This window comes from Rattus norvegicus, chromosome 8, assembly GCF_036323735.1.
Source record: "Rattus norvegicus strain BN/NHsdMcwi chromosome 8, GRCr8, whole genome shotgun sequence".
Lineage (NCBI taxonomy): Eukaryota > Metazoa > Chordata > Mammalia > Rodentia > Muridae > Rattus > Rattus norvegicus.
In genome coordinates this window covers 62,765,381-62,783,916 of record NC_086026.1, presented here as the reverse complement: position 1 = coordinate 62,783,916, position 18,536 = coordinate 62,765,381, and the positions used below count along the sequence as shown (strand labels likewise).

The 18,536-nt window shown below is 39.1% G+C and overlaps 1 protein-coding gene across 8 annotated transcripts in view; it reads left to right on the top strand.

The window, feature by feature from the left end:
- Nucleotides 1-18,536, top strand: part of Atm (ATM serine/threonine kinase) — a 104,102-nt gene that overhangs the window by 45,124 nt on the left and 40,442 nt on the right. For 6 of the 8 annotated variants that reach the window (XR_005487761.2, XM_039081069.2, XM_039081070.2 and 3 more), the window contains 12 exons: nt 776-902; nt 1,526-1,725; nt 4,294-4,395; nt 4,760-4,931; nt 5,404-5,568; nt 6,529-6,661; nt 7,349-7,444; nt 8,886-9,057; nt 12,406-12,547; nt 14,136-14,312; nt 15,489-15,666; nt 18,054-18,141. Coding sequence is in view for 7 of the 8 variants with exons in the window: in XM_039081069.2 (XP_038936997.1) it covers nt 776-902; nt 1,526-1,725; nt 4,294-4,395; nt 4,760-4,931; nt 5,404-5,568; nt 6,529-6,661; nt 7,349-7,444; nt 8,886-9,057; nt 12,406-12,547; nt 14,136-14,312; nt 15,489-15,666; nt 18,054-18,141 (1,752 nt within the window). In the remaining variant the exon portion in view is untranslated. The remainder of the gene's footprint in view (nt 1-775; nt 903-1,525; nt 1,726-4,293; nt 4,396-4,759; nt 4,932-5,403; nt 5,569-6,528; nt 6,662-7,348; nt 7,445-8,885; nt 9,058-12,405; nt 12,548-14,135; nt 14,313-15,488; nt 15,667-18,053; nt 18,142-18,536) is intronic. The other 2 variants (XM_008766222.4, NM_001106821.1) reach the window with 1 other exon arrangement.

Genomic DNA, 18,536 nt, shown 5'->3' with positions numbered 1-18,536 from the left:
TTAAAAATATGTGTGGGTGTTTTACCTGCATGTATGTATGCACACAGTGGCCATGGAGAACATTAGAACCCTTTCCATTCCCTCCCCATCCCGGCCCTGGAACTGGAGTTGTAGTTGCTGGCCACTGTGGGTGCTAGGAATTGAACCTGGACCCTCTGGAAACACTGTCAGCACTCTTAACTGCTGAGCCATCTCTCCAGTCCCCAAAGAATTTTGTTGGGTTTTGTCTCTGGGAGACAGGGTTTCTCTATGTAGCACTGCTGTCCAGGACCTCCCTTTCTAGAACAGGCCGGCCTCAAACTCGAGATCTGCTGGCTTCTGACTCCCAAATGCTAGGATTCAAGGCGGGTGCCGCACTTCCCTGCTGAAAATACTCAGTGTCTAAATATGCAGTCTAGGCTATGCATGCAGCTTTGTAGTAATACTGAGAAAGTGCTCGGACTTGATAGTCATGTTTTAAATGCTGTTACTCCTCTGATGTGTCACCCGGCTTAAGGTACTGTTGGTCTTGCAATACTCTGAATGAGACCTGAAGGCAAGTTCTAGTAAGGCCCAACTCTGGGGCTGCCATTAACCTCCTAAAAGGTTACATAAACAAATTATGTTAAACAAATCATCTTACATTAAGTCCATGTGAGGATGCCTAATTCATGTCTGAATTGTTTTGTTTGTGATTTCATTAAAAAAAATCAGTTTTTCAGTAGAAAACCAGTTTTATAACTTGGGAGTTATTTTTCTTTTTCATAACTACATTTCTTTTCTTCTACTTCTTTAGGGATTTGGATCCCGCTCCCAATCCACCATATTTCCCGTCACATGTCATTAAGGCAACATTTGCCTACATCAGCAGCTGTCATAAAACCAAGTTTAAAAGCATTCTAGAAATCCTTTCTAAAATCCCTGTAAGTACACATTGCATTACTGATATAATTTATTAAAAAAAAAAAGTCCTTTCTGGGTAGAAAATCTGTATCTTGGGGTTGGGGAGAACATGAAATTTTACTTGATTGACTAATTTAAAAAGGAAAGCACTTGATTTACAAATTATATCTTCGTATTTTGGTCAGTGTTTAATATGTTTTACACATTAGGCCAGGGCCTCTATAATTAGCTCAGGGAACACCTTTACTGTGCATCATAATATACTGAGTTCCAGTTCACTTTCTCAAAACTCCTCATCAACTCTTTAAAAAGTAAAATGGGCCAGGCATGGTGGCACACTCCTTTAATTCCAGCACTGGGCTGACCAAGGCAGGTAGATCTCTGTGAGTTCAAAGCCAGTCTTTTCTACAGAGTGGGTTCCAGTATAGCCAGGGATACACAGAGAAACCATGTCTGGAAAAAAACACAAAACAAAACAAAAACCAAAAAGTGAAGTGGACTCTAACAATTTTAATGTAACATTTTGCATGTGATATCAAGCTCATAATCTAAATGATCATTTAATAAAGTATAAACTATGTTGGTTGTAGTCAAATATATTTTATTTTAAAATTTTTTTTCTCAATGTGTGCCTGTTTTGTAGGATTCCTATCAGAAAATACTCCTGGCCATTTGTGAACAAGCAGCTGAGACAAATAATGTCTTTAAAAAGCACAGAATTCTTAAAATATACCACCTGTTTGTTAGTTTATTACTGAAAGACATACAGAGTGGCTTGGGAGGAGCTTGGGCCTTTGTTCTCCGAGATGTTATTTATACTTTGATTCACTATATCAACAAAAGGTAAGTAATAAATCATACTGATGTGTTAGCAGTCCTTCGTGTGTGCAAGCACCTGCAGAGGGAGGGAGGGTATGAGTGCACGTGGAGTCCTGAAGCTGACACCAGGAGTCTTCACTGCTTTTCACCTCCTTCATTGACTCCTGGTCCCTTGAAGGAACCAGAGCACACAACACAGCTGCTCTGGCCAGCCAGCCAGCCAGCTCCCAGAATCCGTCTGTCTCCCAGTTCCCGGGATGTAGGCGGACACTCAGTGCTGTTTCATTGATCTGTATGTGCATGTTCATGCTAATCCCATTCTAGTTTAGCCACTACGTGTTTGTCATCAGAAAGAGCATTATGTTCTTGATGTATCACACTCAAATTGCTTTGGCTAGATGAGGTTGTGTGTGTGTGTGTGCGTGTGTGCGTGTGTGTGTGTTCTATTTGAATCTTAGAAATTTTTTTTATTAATTAACTAATTTATTCATTTTAGTTCTCTAAGGAGACATCAGTATCTTTAGAAATTACACAGAACGCTTTAGGTAGAGTGAGCACTTTAATAATTATTCATGCGTGAAAAGATTTCTTCCCTTTTTGCTTTACTTGGTTTCATTAATATTTTATGTTTCTTGTTTTTGTTTTGTAGACATTGTTCTAGTTTCGGTTACATTTCTGGTAGCTATTATAAATGAGTTTTTTTTTCCCTTTTATTTATTATTAGTGTGAAGAAATCCTGTCGATTCTTTTATTTTGGTTTTATAACCTCCACCTTTACTGAATACAATGATTAGTTTTAATACTTTGGGGTTTTTATTTGGTTGGTTGGATTTATTTTGCTTTCTGGTGCCTTTAAGTTTGCTGTATATAGTGATGAGCTGACTTTCAACAGTTTGAGACGATGAAAAGCAGTGCTTGTCTTTCAGAATGCTAGCGAGGCTGTTCGCTTTGCTCTTCACTGTGTCAGCTGTGAACTCTCAAGTGCAGCATGTATTTTGTTGATGTATATTCTTAAAATTCTGTTTTCTTCAGATTGTTTTCTATGAAGGGATGTTAAATCTTTTCAAATGTCTTTTGTTGTTTTTTTGTTTTTTTGTTTTCTTTCACACTAGAATGTCTCGTTCCCTAATTGTACCTTGTGGTTTTTGTTTTTTCCTGTCGTGATGATTACAGCTCTTTTGCTTAAATTCTGTTGACGTGTGGTTTAGCACTTCTGTTGACTTGGATGTGTTGAATTGACCTGGCATTTCTGGGATGAACCGCACCTGATTATGTGTAATCTTTCAGGTGTAATGTCGAGTTTGATTTGCTGGTACTTTGTGTAGTTTTTTTTTTTTATATCTTTGCTTGTCAGGAATATTAATTTTTTTTTTTACTCTTATGTTTTTGTCTGATTTGGGTATCAGGCTGATTCTGGTCTGGTGGAATGGACTGGCAGAAATTCTCTTTAGTATTTTGAATAACTGAGAATAATCAGTATCAGTTTAGTGAAGCCATCTGGTCCTGGGCTTTTCTTTGTTGGATGACTTTTTCATTACTTGTTACTGACTTATTTAAGTTTGCTATTGATGTTAGGGTTTTTTCCTTATTATTGATCATTGTTGTTTTAAAGTAGTGAGGTCATGCGGTGTTGCCCACGTTGCCTTCAAAGACTTGGGTTCAGGAATTCCCCTGTGTTGGCCTCCTACATAACAAGAACTCAGGCATATATATTCTCTTAATAGTTTCTCATAAATCCATTTCTGTGTCAATTTTTTTTTACTTATCTCCAAAGGTTTGTGATTTTTTTTATATGTCTTTAATGAGTGAAAATTTTAAAATATTCATCATTTTGTAGGTAAAAGCAATCCTTTCTAGTAGCTTTTTTTTATCTACATAGTTGTTATCTCTAGTTACTCTCTTCTATAGCACACCAGAATGTCCCAGTTGTACCTTCATGCCCGCAGATCTTCCCCATTCTCCCATCACTTCTCTCGGGTCTTTGGTACCCTCTATCCTCTCAACTTCTAAATTTTAAAATTATTTTGAATTCCTTTTTTTAGTAACCCTAGTGCCTGAAATTCTTCAGAAAATGTTTCTATTTTCTTCCCTTTAATACTTCATGCTTTTTTTGTTAGTTACATGGTCTAAACTTTGGTTGCTAAAATCTTACCACTTCAGTATATAATGTGGTTAAATGTGGAACCGGGTCCTCCCTAAGTTTTGACATTGAATGCTGCTTCATGCATGTTAAATATCTGGATGTGCACATGGAGGCCAGAGTGGGACATACTATGTCTTCCTAAATCTCCTGCCACCTATTTCCTTGAGACAGAGTCTCTGAGAATCTGGCCATTTCAGCTCATCTAGCTGGCCACCAGGTTCCCGGCCCACCAGTCCTGTGCTATGGGCATGAACAACCGTGCCTGAGTGTTTATATAGATGCTTCGGATTAGAATTTAGGCTGTCATGCTTTCAGAGTAAACACTCTTACCCACTGAGCCGTCACCCCAGCCTTGTTTGACCTTATCCCTTTCTTTGTTCCTTTCTCCTTTTCTTTCCTCCCTCCCTTCCTGTCTTTTATTATTATGTTTATTTATTATTGAACACCAGCTGTTACCAAGCAGATTCTTCATCAGTGATTTTCGTGCTACCTGTGTCTAATGAAGCCTGGCGCTCTTTGCCTGCTCTCAGAGAGTACCCTACCGGGGTTACGTGAGTATCAGGAGTACTGGGGATGTGGAGAGCAGGAAAAAAAAGAATAAATAAGACTTTTGTTTACCAAAAAGTGCCGTCCTTCAGTGCTTGCTGGCTGGCAGTGATTCCTGGATCTCTCTCTCTCTTTTTTTTTTTTGAAGGATTGTGACAGTTTTTGTTTCGTAGTAATTATAATGTATCTTTCAGACATCCTTTATCTCTTTTGGATTATAACCGTTGAAATATTAGACATGTAACTTACTTTTTTGTCAAGCCCTATAAGAATTAGAGACTGAGTAAAAAGAACTTGAATTTTGTTTGAGATCAGTTTCTTAGACCTTGTTATTCGTTCATTCGTTCGTTCATTTATTTTTCCCGTTAGGTCTTCCCATTTCACTGACGTGTCATTACGTAGCTTCTCCCTGTGCTGTGACCTATTAAGTCGAGTTTGCCGTACAGCGGTAACTCACTGTAAGGACGCCCTAGAAAACCATCTTCATGTTATTGTGGGCACACTTATACCCCTTGTGGATTATCAGGAGGTTCAAGAACAGGTAATTTCCCAGTGAATCTACAAAGGGGTGTTTGAGGTGAAAGATACTCTTAGGAACTGAATGCTTTAAGTTTACCTTAGTGAAAATGCTTTTTGATAAATGGAGAAGACATTCTTAGTGAATTAACCTTTGAAATCAGTTACTTACCCCATAGGCGTTTTGATCTAATAAATCTGATTGTTTTGTCTGTTACACTGAAGTGGAGTCAGAAGCAGAGCTAGCAGTTCCCACCATGACAGTGAGCTCGCCTATGAAACACTCCATTAACACTGGATTTTTAATGCCTGCTTATATAGCACTGTAAGTGTTTTAGAGCGTTTGAAGCCATGACCATAAGAGCTGGGCACTACATGTGCCGTTAGAACATGTCTTCTGAGCTAGGGGAGAGAGGTTTGTTTGTTTATCAGTTACAATGGGATTTGGCTCTCGAACATAATTAAGACTTCTCCCTCTTCCTTTGATAATTATTTAGGTATTGGACCTGTTGAAGTACTTGGTGATAGATAACAAAGACAATAAAAACCTCTTTGTCACAATTAAGCTTCTGGATCCGTTTCCTGACCATGTTGTTTTTAAGGATTTGCGTCTTACTCAACAGAAGATAAAATATAGTGGAGGACCCTTTACACTCTTAGAGGTAATATTTATTTATATTTTGTATTACAGAACATAGGCAAGAGTATTATTTTAAGACGTTAATGCTTCAATAATAAGGACAGAATACTTTTCTGTTGTAGTAAAATCTCTAATACATGAGGTTTACCTTCTTAAATATAATCCAAATCTTTTTAAAATATACATAGATATTTTAAATTTATGCATCTGTGTGTATATAACTTAGATGTGCGTGTGCCCAAGGAAACCGAAAAGTTTCAGAGTCCCCTGCCCTTGAAGTTGTGTATGGCTCTGAGCCTCCTGACAAGTTCTGGGGACTGTGAGACCCCCTGCAGGAGCGGCCAGCTCTTTTAATCACTGGGCTATCTCTTCAGCCTCTCAAAACATCTTCTTGCATTGCATTTAAAGTATAGCTATCAAAGCTTCCTGACTAAGATAAATTTGAATATTCAGAGAATATGATACAACATAGTATTAATTTTAATATGCAGAGGGTCCTGGGGTTCATTGATATCTCAAAATTGCAATCTGTTTCCTTGAGGGTCAGTAATGTTTTTCTAGAGATGATCTTAAGAATTTTGATCTTTATAAATTTTAGTTATTTATGTCTGTATCATTTTTCTAAATGTTATAATTTTAAAATCATTCAATTAAGACTATATCATATGAGAACATTTAATATGATTAAGGCGTACAAGTTATATACTACCAAATAAATGAAACTTGTAACATTTCCTTCCAATTCAGCTTGCCATTGCAGTCTTGGAGACTATTGACATCGATGTAGATAAGAGAACCTCTTGGTTTTTAAACCCTTAAAACATTGCCAGAATTCAAGTATAGGGAGGAACTTTAGTTCTGCCATGTTTGTTTTATGGGTCAGCGTCTACAGAGAGTACTTACTCTTTTTTCTTTTATTGTTTCATTCTTCACACTTAGCCAGTATATATTCAGCTAATATTACGTTGATTTGGTCTTTTAGGAAATAAACCATTTTCTCTCAGTAAGTGCTTATAATCCACTTCCACTGACCAGACTCGAAGGACTGAAGGATCTTCGGAGACAACTGGAACAGCATAAAGATCAGATGCTAGATCTTGTGAGAGCATCTCAGGGTACCAGTTGTTTGTTTTAATACCTATTTTATGTGTATGGGTGTTTTGCTGGCATGTGTGTTATGTGCGCCATGCGAATGCAGTGCACGTAAAGGGTGTTCAGGGCATAGAAGAAGGTGTTAACATGGCTGAAGCTCAAGTTACATGGCTGTAAGCTGCCGTGTGGGTGCTAGGAACTGAACCAGGATCCTCTGCAAGAGCAGCAATTGCTCTTGACAGATGAGCCGTCTCTGCAACCCCCTTGGAGGAGTGATTCTAACATATGAAGCTTCCTGTTTCTTTCTCAGATACTTTTGTGAATTTTTCTTGCTTACCACCATCCTCATTTGTATTCCTGTCTTTACAGAGAGGCCACTGGGTGGTGCGGGTCTAAACTCTGAATACTGTGTGGGAACAGTCGTTTAAACAAGGCCTCTTCTAGCTGTTGTGTTGAATGTCTCTTATGTTTCTAGCTATTTGTGACTTTGCTAAGGCATTAGCTTTTTCTGTTCAACTTGTTCAAGACATTTCTTTATCTGATTGGCTAATCTTCCTAATCATTTCCCAGCGAAATTCTATCTACGTGTATTTTTAAAAATCTGTTCATGATTTAAAACCTTTTAAAATGTGCTAATTTGGGGAGTGGTGTAAAATAAGTATGTGTTGTCCCTGTGATAATTGAAGCACCTTTCCCTAAACTGTTTCCAGATAACCCACAAGATGGCATTGTGGTGAAGCTGGTTGTCAGCTTGTTGCAGCTATCCAAGATGGCAGTGAACCAGACTGGTGAAAGAGAAGTTTTAGGTAAGTGGTGTAGGTGAACGATCTTCAGTACAGTCAGAATAAGCGTTAGCTGCTCATTTGATTCACTGAAAAAATGAGGATGGCTTGCTAAGTTAATATTTCTGTTCAATTCGGGTAACCCAAGATAGCCAGGTGCCTTTTATATTCCTCAAGTAGGCATTTAAAATAAAGTTAGCAATAAAAATTAATGCTATATAAATGTTAACAATAAAATGCCTTATAAATGCGTTCGGAAATCATAAATCTCTGCATAGTTGAGTTGTAAATTAATTAACTTCTGAAATGCTTTGTAAGTATGACTGAGGCAGTATTTAATGTCTACTTTGTTTACGGCAAACAGAAGCAGAGAGGCTGGAGGATGGTTAAGCTCGGATTTTTTTAAAAATATCATTTAAGTCTCTCACTGCCGCCATTTAGGCATAATCTAATCTAAGGTGACTTGCTGACGTGCTGGATGTAGGCATTTAGATCTGGTGGTCTTAGAACGGCAGATCACATGACCAAAGTTAGCCAGAGGTGCTACTAAAAGAAGTACCAGTGTCACACTAAAATACGACAGCAGTGCTACGAGAATGGGAAGGGGAAGAGCTGCTGGTGCTCCCCGGTGTCCACCTCCCATGTCCGCCTCCGTTCTCAGTGGGCGCCTGCCATGCTTGACCTTTAGACTGGTCTTTATTTATGTCTATCTTATGTATAGACACAGATATAGATCATATTTACCTGGTTTTAAGGATCTGCACACAATCAGAATAACTGTGCATTCACCTCCCGGATCTAGAAACTGAACCTTACCAGAATCCGCAAATCCACCCCAGCCCAGGATTAACATCTTTGTTGCTGGCTGTTGCTGGACATAAGCCTGAGCTGCTCCGGGGTCCCTCAGTAGCTTTCTTACGTAGTGTAAAGTGATGCTGTTTTGAATGTGTAATACACATCATCACACTTAGTGGTAGAAGACCGGAGTCTTTCCTCTAACGGCAAGCAAAGAGAAGTTATCCCCTTTACTGCTTATGTTCAGTGCTGTATGCGAGTTCTAGCTCGAGGTAGCAAGCCTGGAGCAGAGATGAGAAGTGTGCAGAGGGGAAGGGAAGCACAGCTGCCTGTGCTCATAGGCGGCATGCCGGCATATGCTTAAACTTTTCACTGAGTTGTGTGTTTAAAATGAGTGAGTGAGTGAATGATATATATATATATCCTGAATTTTCTTTTTAAACATTTCAAGTCAATACTTCATACAGTGCCAAACATGTTAATACTTTTGCTTCTAATATTCTGTTACTATAATTGTTAACTGTCATCGCTGGTGAAAAGTATATTACTGCTCTAAAGTATTCTATAGTTTTCTCTAATCCCCATGTTAGAAAACACTGAAATCCTGAAGCATGATGAAACAGTGTTAATTCTTTTTATGATTGTACTAAAATGAGGTTCCTGTATGCAGAGGCTGTCGGCAGGTGTTTGGGAGAAATCGGTCCTCTGGATTTCTCTACTATAGCTGTACAGCATAGCAAAGATACGCCGTACACCAAAGCCTACGGGTTACCTGAAGACAGAGAACTTCAGTGGACCTTGATAATGCTGACTGCCCTGAACAACACCCTGGTGGAGGACAGGTGAGTGGTGAGGACGCCTTTCATCTGATAGAGACACCAAATCTGGCTTTCGGGAAAATGATACTCATGCTTCACTTAACCCTTTCTTTTTCTTTTCTAAAGTTTTTTACATATTTTCATGTAAATGTTTTTTGTGCATACATGTGTGCGCACCACAGGCGTGCCTGGTGCTCCTGTAGCTCAGCAGGGCGTATTGGATATCCTAGAATTAGAGTTGGATGATTGTGAAACACCATGTAGAATGGAACCCAGGTCCTCTGCAAGAACAATGAGTGCTCGTAACCACGGAGCCATGCTCTCGTCTTTCAAGTCCCGACGTTAAAAAAGTCTTGTACATTTTAATGACGTTCATTTATAAATTTGTGTGATCAAATTCCTGATATTCCTAACACTTGACGGTGATGCAGTTTGTCTGTTTTAAATTCTAGTAAAGCTAAAGGATAAATCAGTAAGCTGCCAGGTGGTTCCACACAGACAGTTAAAATACAGAAATATGGACTGGTAGGGTGGCTTAGCAGGCAGCTCACAAGCTTGACAGCCTGAGTTTGATCCCCAAAACTAAGGGGGAGGGCGAGAGCCTGAAAGTTGTCTTCCGACCCCCACAAGCTGTGTCCTGCGCCTTCAGCCTCTCCCTCGTAATAATAACAAGGTTAAATACAGAAATGTTAGGAATGTTATTTTAAGTGGTTTTTTTTTAACCAAAGTGCTTTGTTCCTCCAAGCTAATCTTTATTTTGATTCTTCTAGAATAATCCATGGAGCAAAAGCTTTGTAACCTCAAAAGGTTTAAACTAATAGACTTTCTTATTACTCATGTATTCTTTGTTCAAAGCAAAGTTTTCAGATCCACTCAGTATTTTAGTTTGTTGGTTGTGCATTTCCGTCTTTTCATTGTTTACTGACTTATTTGTTGTTGCTACAATTATTATTATTATTGTTTACAGCACTGGGGCCTAAACCAGGACCTTACACATCCTTCCAATACTGAGTCATTTCCAGATCCCTCATTATTTATCCTTGCTTGACTGGTTTATTTGTCCACCCCCATCATTACATCATGGGAGGGAAAGTTCAAAGGTTTTCTCCGAGCCAGGCATCTCTTACAAGTACATATGTAGTTTGGCTTTACTCTTCTGCCTCTCTTAACCCACCATGTTTCCATTACTGATTTAATGAACCTATATTTTTGTCATTGTTTTTGTTATGTTAAACTGGCTGGCATGGGTCTTTTCCCTAACATTCTGTTATACATATTTTCATACATATAATTAAGGGGAAGAAGTTTATGGTGAATATCTGTTTACTTACCATGTAAGTTCTTACACTAACATTTTACTGCTGTCCTTTTTTTTTTTTATCTTGTTCCCCTATCTTTCTATCATTTTTAATCCATTTCTTTCTCTTATTTTGAGATAGAATCTCATATAACTCAGGCTGGCCTTGGACTTACTTGTAACTTGGTGATCCTGAACTCCTGATCTTCCTTCTGCTGTCTGCCTCCTAAGGGCTGAGATCGCAACGTGTGCTACTGGCTTAATCTTTCTTGACTTTTTTTTAATTAAAGACTTATTCATTTAATGTATGTGAGTACACTACAGCTGTCTTCAGACACACCAGAAGAGGTCATCAGGTCCCATTACAGATGGTTGTGAGCCACCATGTGATTGCTGGGAATTAACTCAGGACCTCTGGAAGAGCAGTCAGTGCTCTTAACCACTGAGCCATCTCTCCAGCCCCGTTATTGACTTTCTGAAGAGATTTTTCCACAGAAAACTTAATCATAAAATGGTTTGGAATCCAGTAATCTGACGTCATCGTCGTCGTTGTTGTTGTCGTCTAGTGATACACAGACCTGTTAGCATGACATAAGCATGAGAATAATAGGCAACAGCAGCTCTTTTCTCTTCTACTGAGGAAAGGGGAAAGCATTGGGGGTTTAAGGGATTTCAGCATGCAAAGGGGATGTTGACTAAGGAACTACTCAGAGCATACTTCTTTGAGGAAGTGTCATATGGTCTGAGTGATAGTGAATTAACCTGAGAGGACAGGAGTAGAGCACAGGGGCGACCGAGAAAGATCATTTTATATGAATTTATCTGATGTAGTGTGGGATCTTTGTATGCATCGATGTGTGCCGTGAACTTTTATGTACAGTGGTATTGTGATACATCATCGTGCATAACCATTACATGACAAACCAGTGCCTGTTCTGGTTTGCTTTACATTGCTGTGTTAAGCATCATGGCCAGAAAAAGTCAACTGGTAGAGGAAAGGGCGTATTTCACAGTCCGTTGGGAGGGAATCGAGTGGGAACTCAGGAAGGCAGGAACTAGAGCAGAGCCGATGGATGAATGCTTCCTTGCTCATTCTGTGGGTCAGCCAGTCCGTTAGGATCGCCTAGCTAGCGGTAGCACTCGGCACGATGGGCTGGGCCCTCCTGCACCTATCATGTCCTTCAGACTTCTCTGCGGGCCAGTCTGATGAAGGCATCTTCTCAGGTAACTCTGGCTTGCATCAAGTTGACAAAAACATTAACCAGCACAGTGGCCAAGGGGCAGGATTGGAGACAGTAGCTGGTTATGCTAATTACTGCTGTGGTACCGAGGAGAAAGAATCAGTAGACGAATAGTGGACATGAGGGATGTGGGTAGAAGTAGGGCCAATGCATTCTTAGTATAGACACTAGGGTTTGCTAAGGACGTAGATGTGGGAAAAACGAATCCAGGGTTAGAAGTTGTCTGAGAGACAAGCATAACTGAACAGAATTAAACCGTCCTTTGATGCTGTCCTTTCTCCAGTCTCGGGCCAGTAACATTTTCTTTGTCTATATATATTTTCAAGTCTCTTGTAGCCCTCCGTTTGCTGTTTTAGTAAAAAAGAGTTGTGCTTTTTATTTAGAGGTTTGCGATGCTAATGGTTTTCAACTATCTGATTTGTGCAAACGAGTATGTACCTTCAAAAGGCATCTTTGCGATAATTTAAACATTGGGAGTAAGATATTGTACCTCACCTCAAAAATGATGTGTGTCATTGAAGAAAATGTCAGTGTGTTTCCTCAGGTGAATTAGGACTTGCCTAATCGTATTTATTATTGTAATTATTTTCAAGTAGTTCTTCTTAAATTTATGGTCAGTATAACAGTCAATATTGTATAGAATGAAGAGAATTGTTATTGATTAGTAACTCATGTTTACTCAGAGACTATTTTAAAAATCCTTTGACTTTTTTTCTTCAGTGTTACATAATATTATAGATAAGTTTCTAAAATTTTCGATTATTAGGTTTAAAACGTTCCAGTCAAATTCGCATAGCATTCCAGATTAATACATTTATTATGTATGTTTTCCAGTGTCAAAATTCGATCAGCTGCTGCTACCTGTTTGAAAAACATTTTGGCTACCAAGACCGGACATATTTTCTGGGAGAATCATAAGACATCAGCGGATCCAATGCTGACCTATCTGCAGCCTTTCAGAGCGTCGAGGAAAAAGGTCTCTTAAGTAACTAACACACTGCTTGCTGGACAAATTCAGACTGTACATACTGAATTCAAGGGCTTTGTTAATTTCCCTAGGCAGAATAGAAAAGTTGAAGTGGATAAGGTAAAGAGGAGCTGACTTGGGGCTAAGGGAAACTCTTTCTCAGTATCCCTGTGGTATTAGGCATCATTGATCCAGGATTACTTCAGGGGCTGTGATCAGCCAACAAGCGTTACACCTTTGGAAAAATAAAGACGTGTAAGCTTCTTTCATGCATGTTTAATCATCATGACAAGCCCATTGAAAGCTGCCTGCACTATCATTAAGAGCTTTTGTATCTCTTGTCTCTAAGCATTATTCTCTTCAGAAACTGACAGAGCAACATGCAGTTGTTTTTACCTGTTTAAAAGTTCAATGGAAATGCCCATCACTGAAGTAATCATTTTAATGTGTCACAGTTTTGGTTCCCAGTAAAATTAGTAGTAATACAGACTGTTAATGAAGTTATTAATATAGCCTAATATAAAGTATTAGGATTTTTTGGTTGGTTGGTTTTTTTGTTTCTTTGCGGTTTTTCAATTTTAGGGTTTTTTTTTTAAGGTTTGATTTGGTTTGGTGTGGTTTTTGTTGTTTTGGTGTTTTGTTTTGTTTTGTTTTGTTCGTTTGGAGACAGGGTTTCTCTATGTGTGTAGCCCTGGCTGTCCTGGAACTCATTTTGTAGACCAGGCTGGCCTTATTAAACTCAGAGATCCACCTGCCTTTGCCTCCTGAGTGCTGGTATTAAAGGTGTGTGCCACCACCTCCCAGCTAAATATTGTATTTTTAACATGTAAATATTATATTTTATTTTGAAATGAATTTTGTGGTAGATTTAAATCAGTTTTACATATGAACCGGATGAGGCAAAGATTGTGACTTGTATAATATGCGGACAGTGAGTAACAGAGCTAGCAGAAATACCTTTACAGTTTGACTCCCTCGCTTAAATCCCCTGTCTCACATGTGTGCTCCCCACTTCCCTCGTTTATTTTTATAGCAGGAAGTGATTCTTAGGGCCTTGTGCTTGACCCTTGACTTATACCCCTAGCTCTGTTTTACTTTTTATTTTGAGACAGGATTTTATTAAGATATCAAGCAGGCTTTGAAGTTAAAATCCTCTTGCCTCAACTCTTGAATAAGTGGGATTAAGGCCCTGAACGACCATTCCTAGTCAAATCTGTTTCACTTTTAAAAGGCAAATGTTATATCCAGATTTAAATTTTTATTAAACATTTATTTTTTTCATTTGTGTGTGTGTGTGTGTGTGTGTGTGTGTGTATGTATTGTGTGTATTGTGTGTATGTGTGTGCAAGTGCATGCCGTGGCGCTTACACACAGGTAAAAGAACAACTTGCCAGAGTCAGTTCTCTCCTTAGACCATGTATGTTCTGGGATCAACTTTGGTCAGTGAAGGTTGATGGCGTCAAGTACCTTTACTTCCTGACCTACTTTGTGTGCACAGGCCGTAGGTGTAGTTTAAGTGTACTTAGTTTTATTGGGAGCAAATAAGCAACTGTACTGGGTTATTTAATTGTCATAGGAAATGACTTTCTGCTTCTAGTTTTTAGAATTACCCCAGTTTGTTAAAGAAGATGCTTTAGAAGGCCTGGATGATGTAAATCTGTGGGTTCCTCAAAGTGAAAGCCATGACATTTGGATAAAGACTCTGACTTGTGCCTTTTTGGACAGTGGAGGCATAAAAAGCGAAATTCTTCAGTTACTAAAGCCAATGTGTGAAGTAAGAGGATTAATCTGACTTAGAGCCTATGGGGTTTTTTTGTTTGTTTGTTTGCTTTTCCCATTAATTTAAATTCTGTGTCTCCGATTGTGATTTACATATTTGAAAAGAACTCTGAGTGATGAGTAGATCACGGGCCTGCAGTGTACACCACATCCAGCTGCTACAAGTCCATTGAACTGGCTATCTCTGCTTAGCCAGAACTATGCAGCAGGCTTTATGTTTCAGAAGACAACGTACTAGTTAAATTCTACAAAGTGCTAGAATAATTAGTAATGACGCTTAAAGTCATTGAGATTATAAATTATTTGTTATTGAAAGTCAGCTCCTATTTCTTCACTGTCATTTGACATTCTTCAATATGCTCTCTGAGTGAAGAGAAGGTAGGCAGCAGTCATTAGTTTTACATGGAAGGTCTGGTACAGCCTACTAAGTGTGCAAGCCGATTCCAGTTGCTAATAGCGTTTGGAGTCTGAGGTGCGACTCACTGGGAGAGCAGGCACTTCTAATGCATTAGTCCCTGGGGCGTCAGTCTTGGTGTTTGGTTGCCTTTTTTTTTTTTTTTTTTTTTTTTTTTTTTTTCGGAGCTGGGGACCGAACCCAGGGCCTTGCGCTTCCTAGGATGGTTGCCTTTTTGCTGTTGCTTTGTTTGAGATAGGCGCTTATGTATCTCAAACTCAGCATAACCAGGGGTGACTCTGACCTGGTGCTCCTGCCACCCTCTCTCAAGGTCTCAAATACTTTGCTTGGTATTATGGCTTGTTTTTCTTCTGTTTTTTCTCTTCTTTTTTTTTTAAGATTTATTTATTTATTATTTATTAAGTATTTTTAAGATTCATTTATTTATATAGGTACACTGTAACTGTCCTCAGAGACACCAGAAGAGGGCATCAGATCTCATTACAGATGGTTGTGAGCCACCATGTGGTTGCTGGGAATTGAACTCAGGACCTCTGGAAGAGCAGTCAGTGTTCTTAACCACTGAACCATCTCCTCAGCCCTTTCTTCTTTATTTTAATCACTACTTGATGCACACTTTTGGTTGTTGTTTAGATTATTTGGAGTTCATGGACGTTCCATGTAATTTTCAACTTCTGATACATAGGGGAGTAAACCTTTTCAGTAAATGATGTTACTCTAATTCAAACAATTGAGTGGATGTATGCCATGTTCTAGGTGAAAACTGACTTTTGTCAGATGGTGCTGCCATACTTGATCCATGATGTTTTACTCCAAGATACACATGAGTCGTGGAGAACTCTGCTATCTACACACGTCCGAGGATTTTTCACTAACTGTTTTAAACATTCCTCCCAAGCAAGCCGCTCAGCGACTCCCGCAAATTCGGATTCAGGTATTCTGTTTGCTAGTGTTCATACTGTCCCCATCTCAGCTCTAGAAAAAGATGGTTCAGCAAGTTACAGGGCAGCTTTCTGTACACTCCGCACACTAGGCACTGTGCTTGCAGTGTGGACGTGAACAACACAGCGCTCCTGTTTTAACAACAGAAAAAACATGTAAACAGACTCATCCACGTGTGTCGTACCATGGCAGAGTTGGGATGGAGTTTTTATATTTTTAGACATCTGGCCAACTACTCTTTAACAGCGTTTTATCACCAAATCGTGCATATTTTTGTAGGCAGTAAAAGTTGTACAATTTTTTTTAATTATCCATAATCCTTCCCATAACTAAAGATATCTACATTTAGATTCATATGTATATAAATAGTAATTTGTATATTTATACATGTTTTACATTTAGAATATATCCATTCAATTTTTTAATGACTTTAAAGAAAAAATTAGGTCATGTTTTTCTTTTCAGTTTTACTTCCATGGTAAGAAGTGAGTTTACTTGGGCCTTACAGAGCATGAATCACAGGCGCATTTCCGATGCTCTTAATTAACAGAAGTAATTACATTAAGGAGTTAGGAGGATGGCTCAGCAGGTAAAATGCCAAGAGTTTGGATCCCCAAGACCCCTGTAAAAGACAGGTGACCGTGATAGCCCAATTCTCACTTCAGTTCACCAGAGGTGGATACGAGGGACCCCTAGTGCCAGCTTGCCAGCTAAGCTAGCCAACACAAGGGAGCTCTGGGTTGAAAGTCAACAGAGAGAGCAATCAGGAAGGATACTCAGTATCAGCCTCTGGCCTCCACATCTACACCGTCACACATGGTGGGGGACGGTTACCTTAGAGTTTAAATGCACATATAAACACAATTGAGGATTCATTGTTGATCACTTCTTCAAACTGAAATTTTAAGAGGATAAGAAAACAGTTCTATACTGTTAATTTACCATGTTTAATATACATAAGCATAAACCTAGGCACAGATTTATTTACATGTTGCATATCAAGAAATAGCATTTTAATTAAAACCACCTTAGTGTGTTTATGGTCACTTCAGCATAATTGTGATTATTCAATTTTCCCAGTTTTCTGCTTTTAGTAACTGTGTCCATTTGAAATGTCTGTGGTGTCCTGAGACTTCCTTGTTGCTGTTTTTATGTATCCCAGTTGATAATGTTGTTTCATTGAAGTTGAGAGGGGTTGGTTGACTACTGGGTTGTAGTTATAGGACAGGATCTGACGTTCTGCTGAAGAGTGGGGCGACTGCTGACTGTGATTACGTATTGCATGTGAAAACAGACAGACAAACCTTGGAGGTATTGGGAAATACATAGCCTGAGTTCAGTTCTCAGCCCCATATGGGCTGGCTCACCCGTAGCTCCAGCTCCCTGGGAACCTCACATTCCTTTCCTCCATGGGCACCTACATTCACCCGCACACACATTTTCAAAAACCTTCCCTAAAAAAGACCTTACCGTAAACAAATAAAATTTTGAGGAGATAAATATATTTAATCAGATGAAAACATTATAAAATACATTCCTGTATTGGAAAGTCAAATGGCATCCCATTAATATGTACGATTTTAGTTAAAAGTTTTAAAAGGACAAATCTATCTGAAAAAAAAAATACCATGCAAAAGCAAACAAGGTTGTCCCTCCTGTGGCCCTCCTAGGTTAGAAGTTGTTCATCAAAACAATCTGGACCATGCTTATGTAACGTTGGGGTATTACTGAATTAAGAATCCTAAAGCATGGGTTAATGTGATAATGGTTTATGGGTGGGGTACCTGTCACCAAAACCCGAGTTCAGTCTGCCTCTCTCAGCCACACTGCTAGCTTTGCCTGCTTCTCCATCCTCTCTCTCTCTTCCCCTGACTGCCTGGTGTTTTGATATTTTGGCTTCAGGTGTAACTTTCTCTTTCAGGCTTTTCTTAGTCCTGGCGAGGTGACTCTCACATGTCTTCTACAGAATAAAACCTTTTCCCTCACAGCCCTGTGCAACCATGTTAAGAGCCTCCAGGCTAGTCAACAAGTTCTGCGTGTAGGAACAGTCTTGATTTGTTCCTGGTTGTAAATGTGCTGAGCACCTAGCAGCACGGCATTACAAGCGTCTCAAGCAGTAGATCACCTGCTTCAGAAACAAGTCTGAGTTTGTAGCAACTTCTTTATAGTATATTTTTACATTTATGTTTACGATATACATATTGCTTCCTTTGAAATAAAAAGGAATGCCACAAAATTAATTTGATTTCTATTTACTAAGAAGTGTTTTTGTGTTGGGCAAACCACCCATTGTAGTCTTACAGTGTAGAAGGACACATAGACAAGAAAATACTTTTTCAGCAGTACGAGACTAAGAAGAGATATTTCTGTTTCCGTTAGAGTCAGAGAACTTTCTCCGATGCTGTTTGGATAAAAAATCACAAAGAACCATGCTCGCTGTTGTCGACTACCTGAGAAGGCAAAAGAGGTAACATCAACAGTTGTGTCTCAGGTTTGGGAACTTCCTTCTGGCTGCTTTTTAAATCTGATTATTGTATATACAACTGCTTCAGACTGCTAAAATTGATTGGCATGGTGCTTCTGTGTGTTATTAATTTAATAATCCATATGCAGGCCCTTGGGTTAAACATGGGAACTGTCAGTTTTGTCCCAGCTGTCCCAGCAGCACACTGCGGCAGCCAAGTCATGCAGGCTCTAGTTTACCTCAACAGGGAAGATACGGGAACTGAGGGCACGGTTTTCCCAGGCAGTTCTTAGTCCTGCGGCTGCTCATAGACTAGTTGAGTAGCTAGAGTTGGGTGTCTCTGTTATCCTCTTTTTATGAGAATAAAACCTTTCCTCCTCTGTGCTATACTTACCATG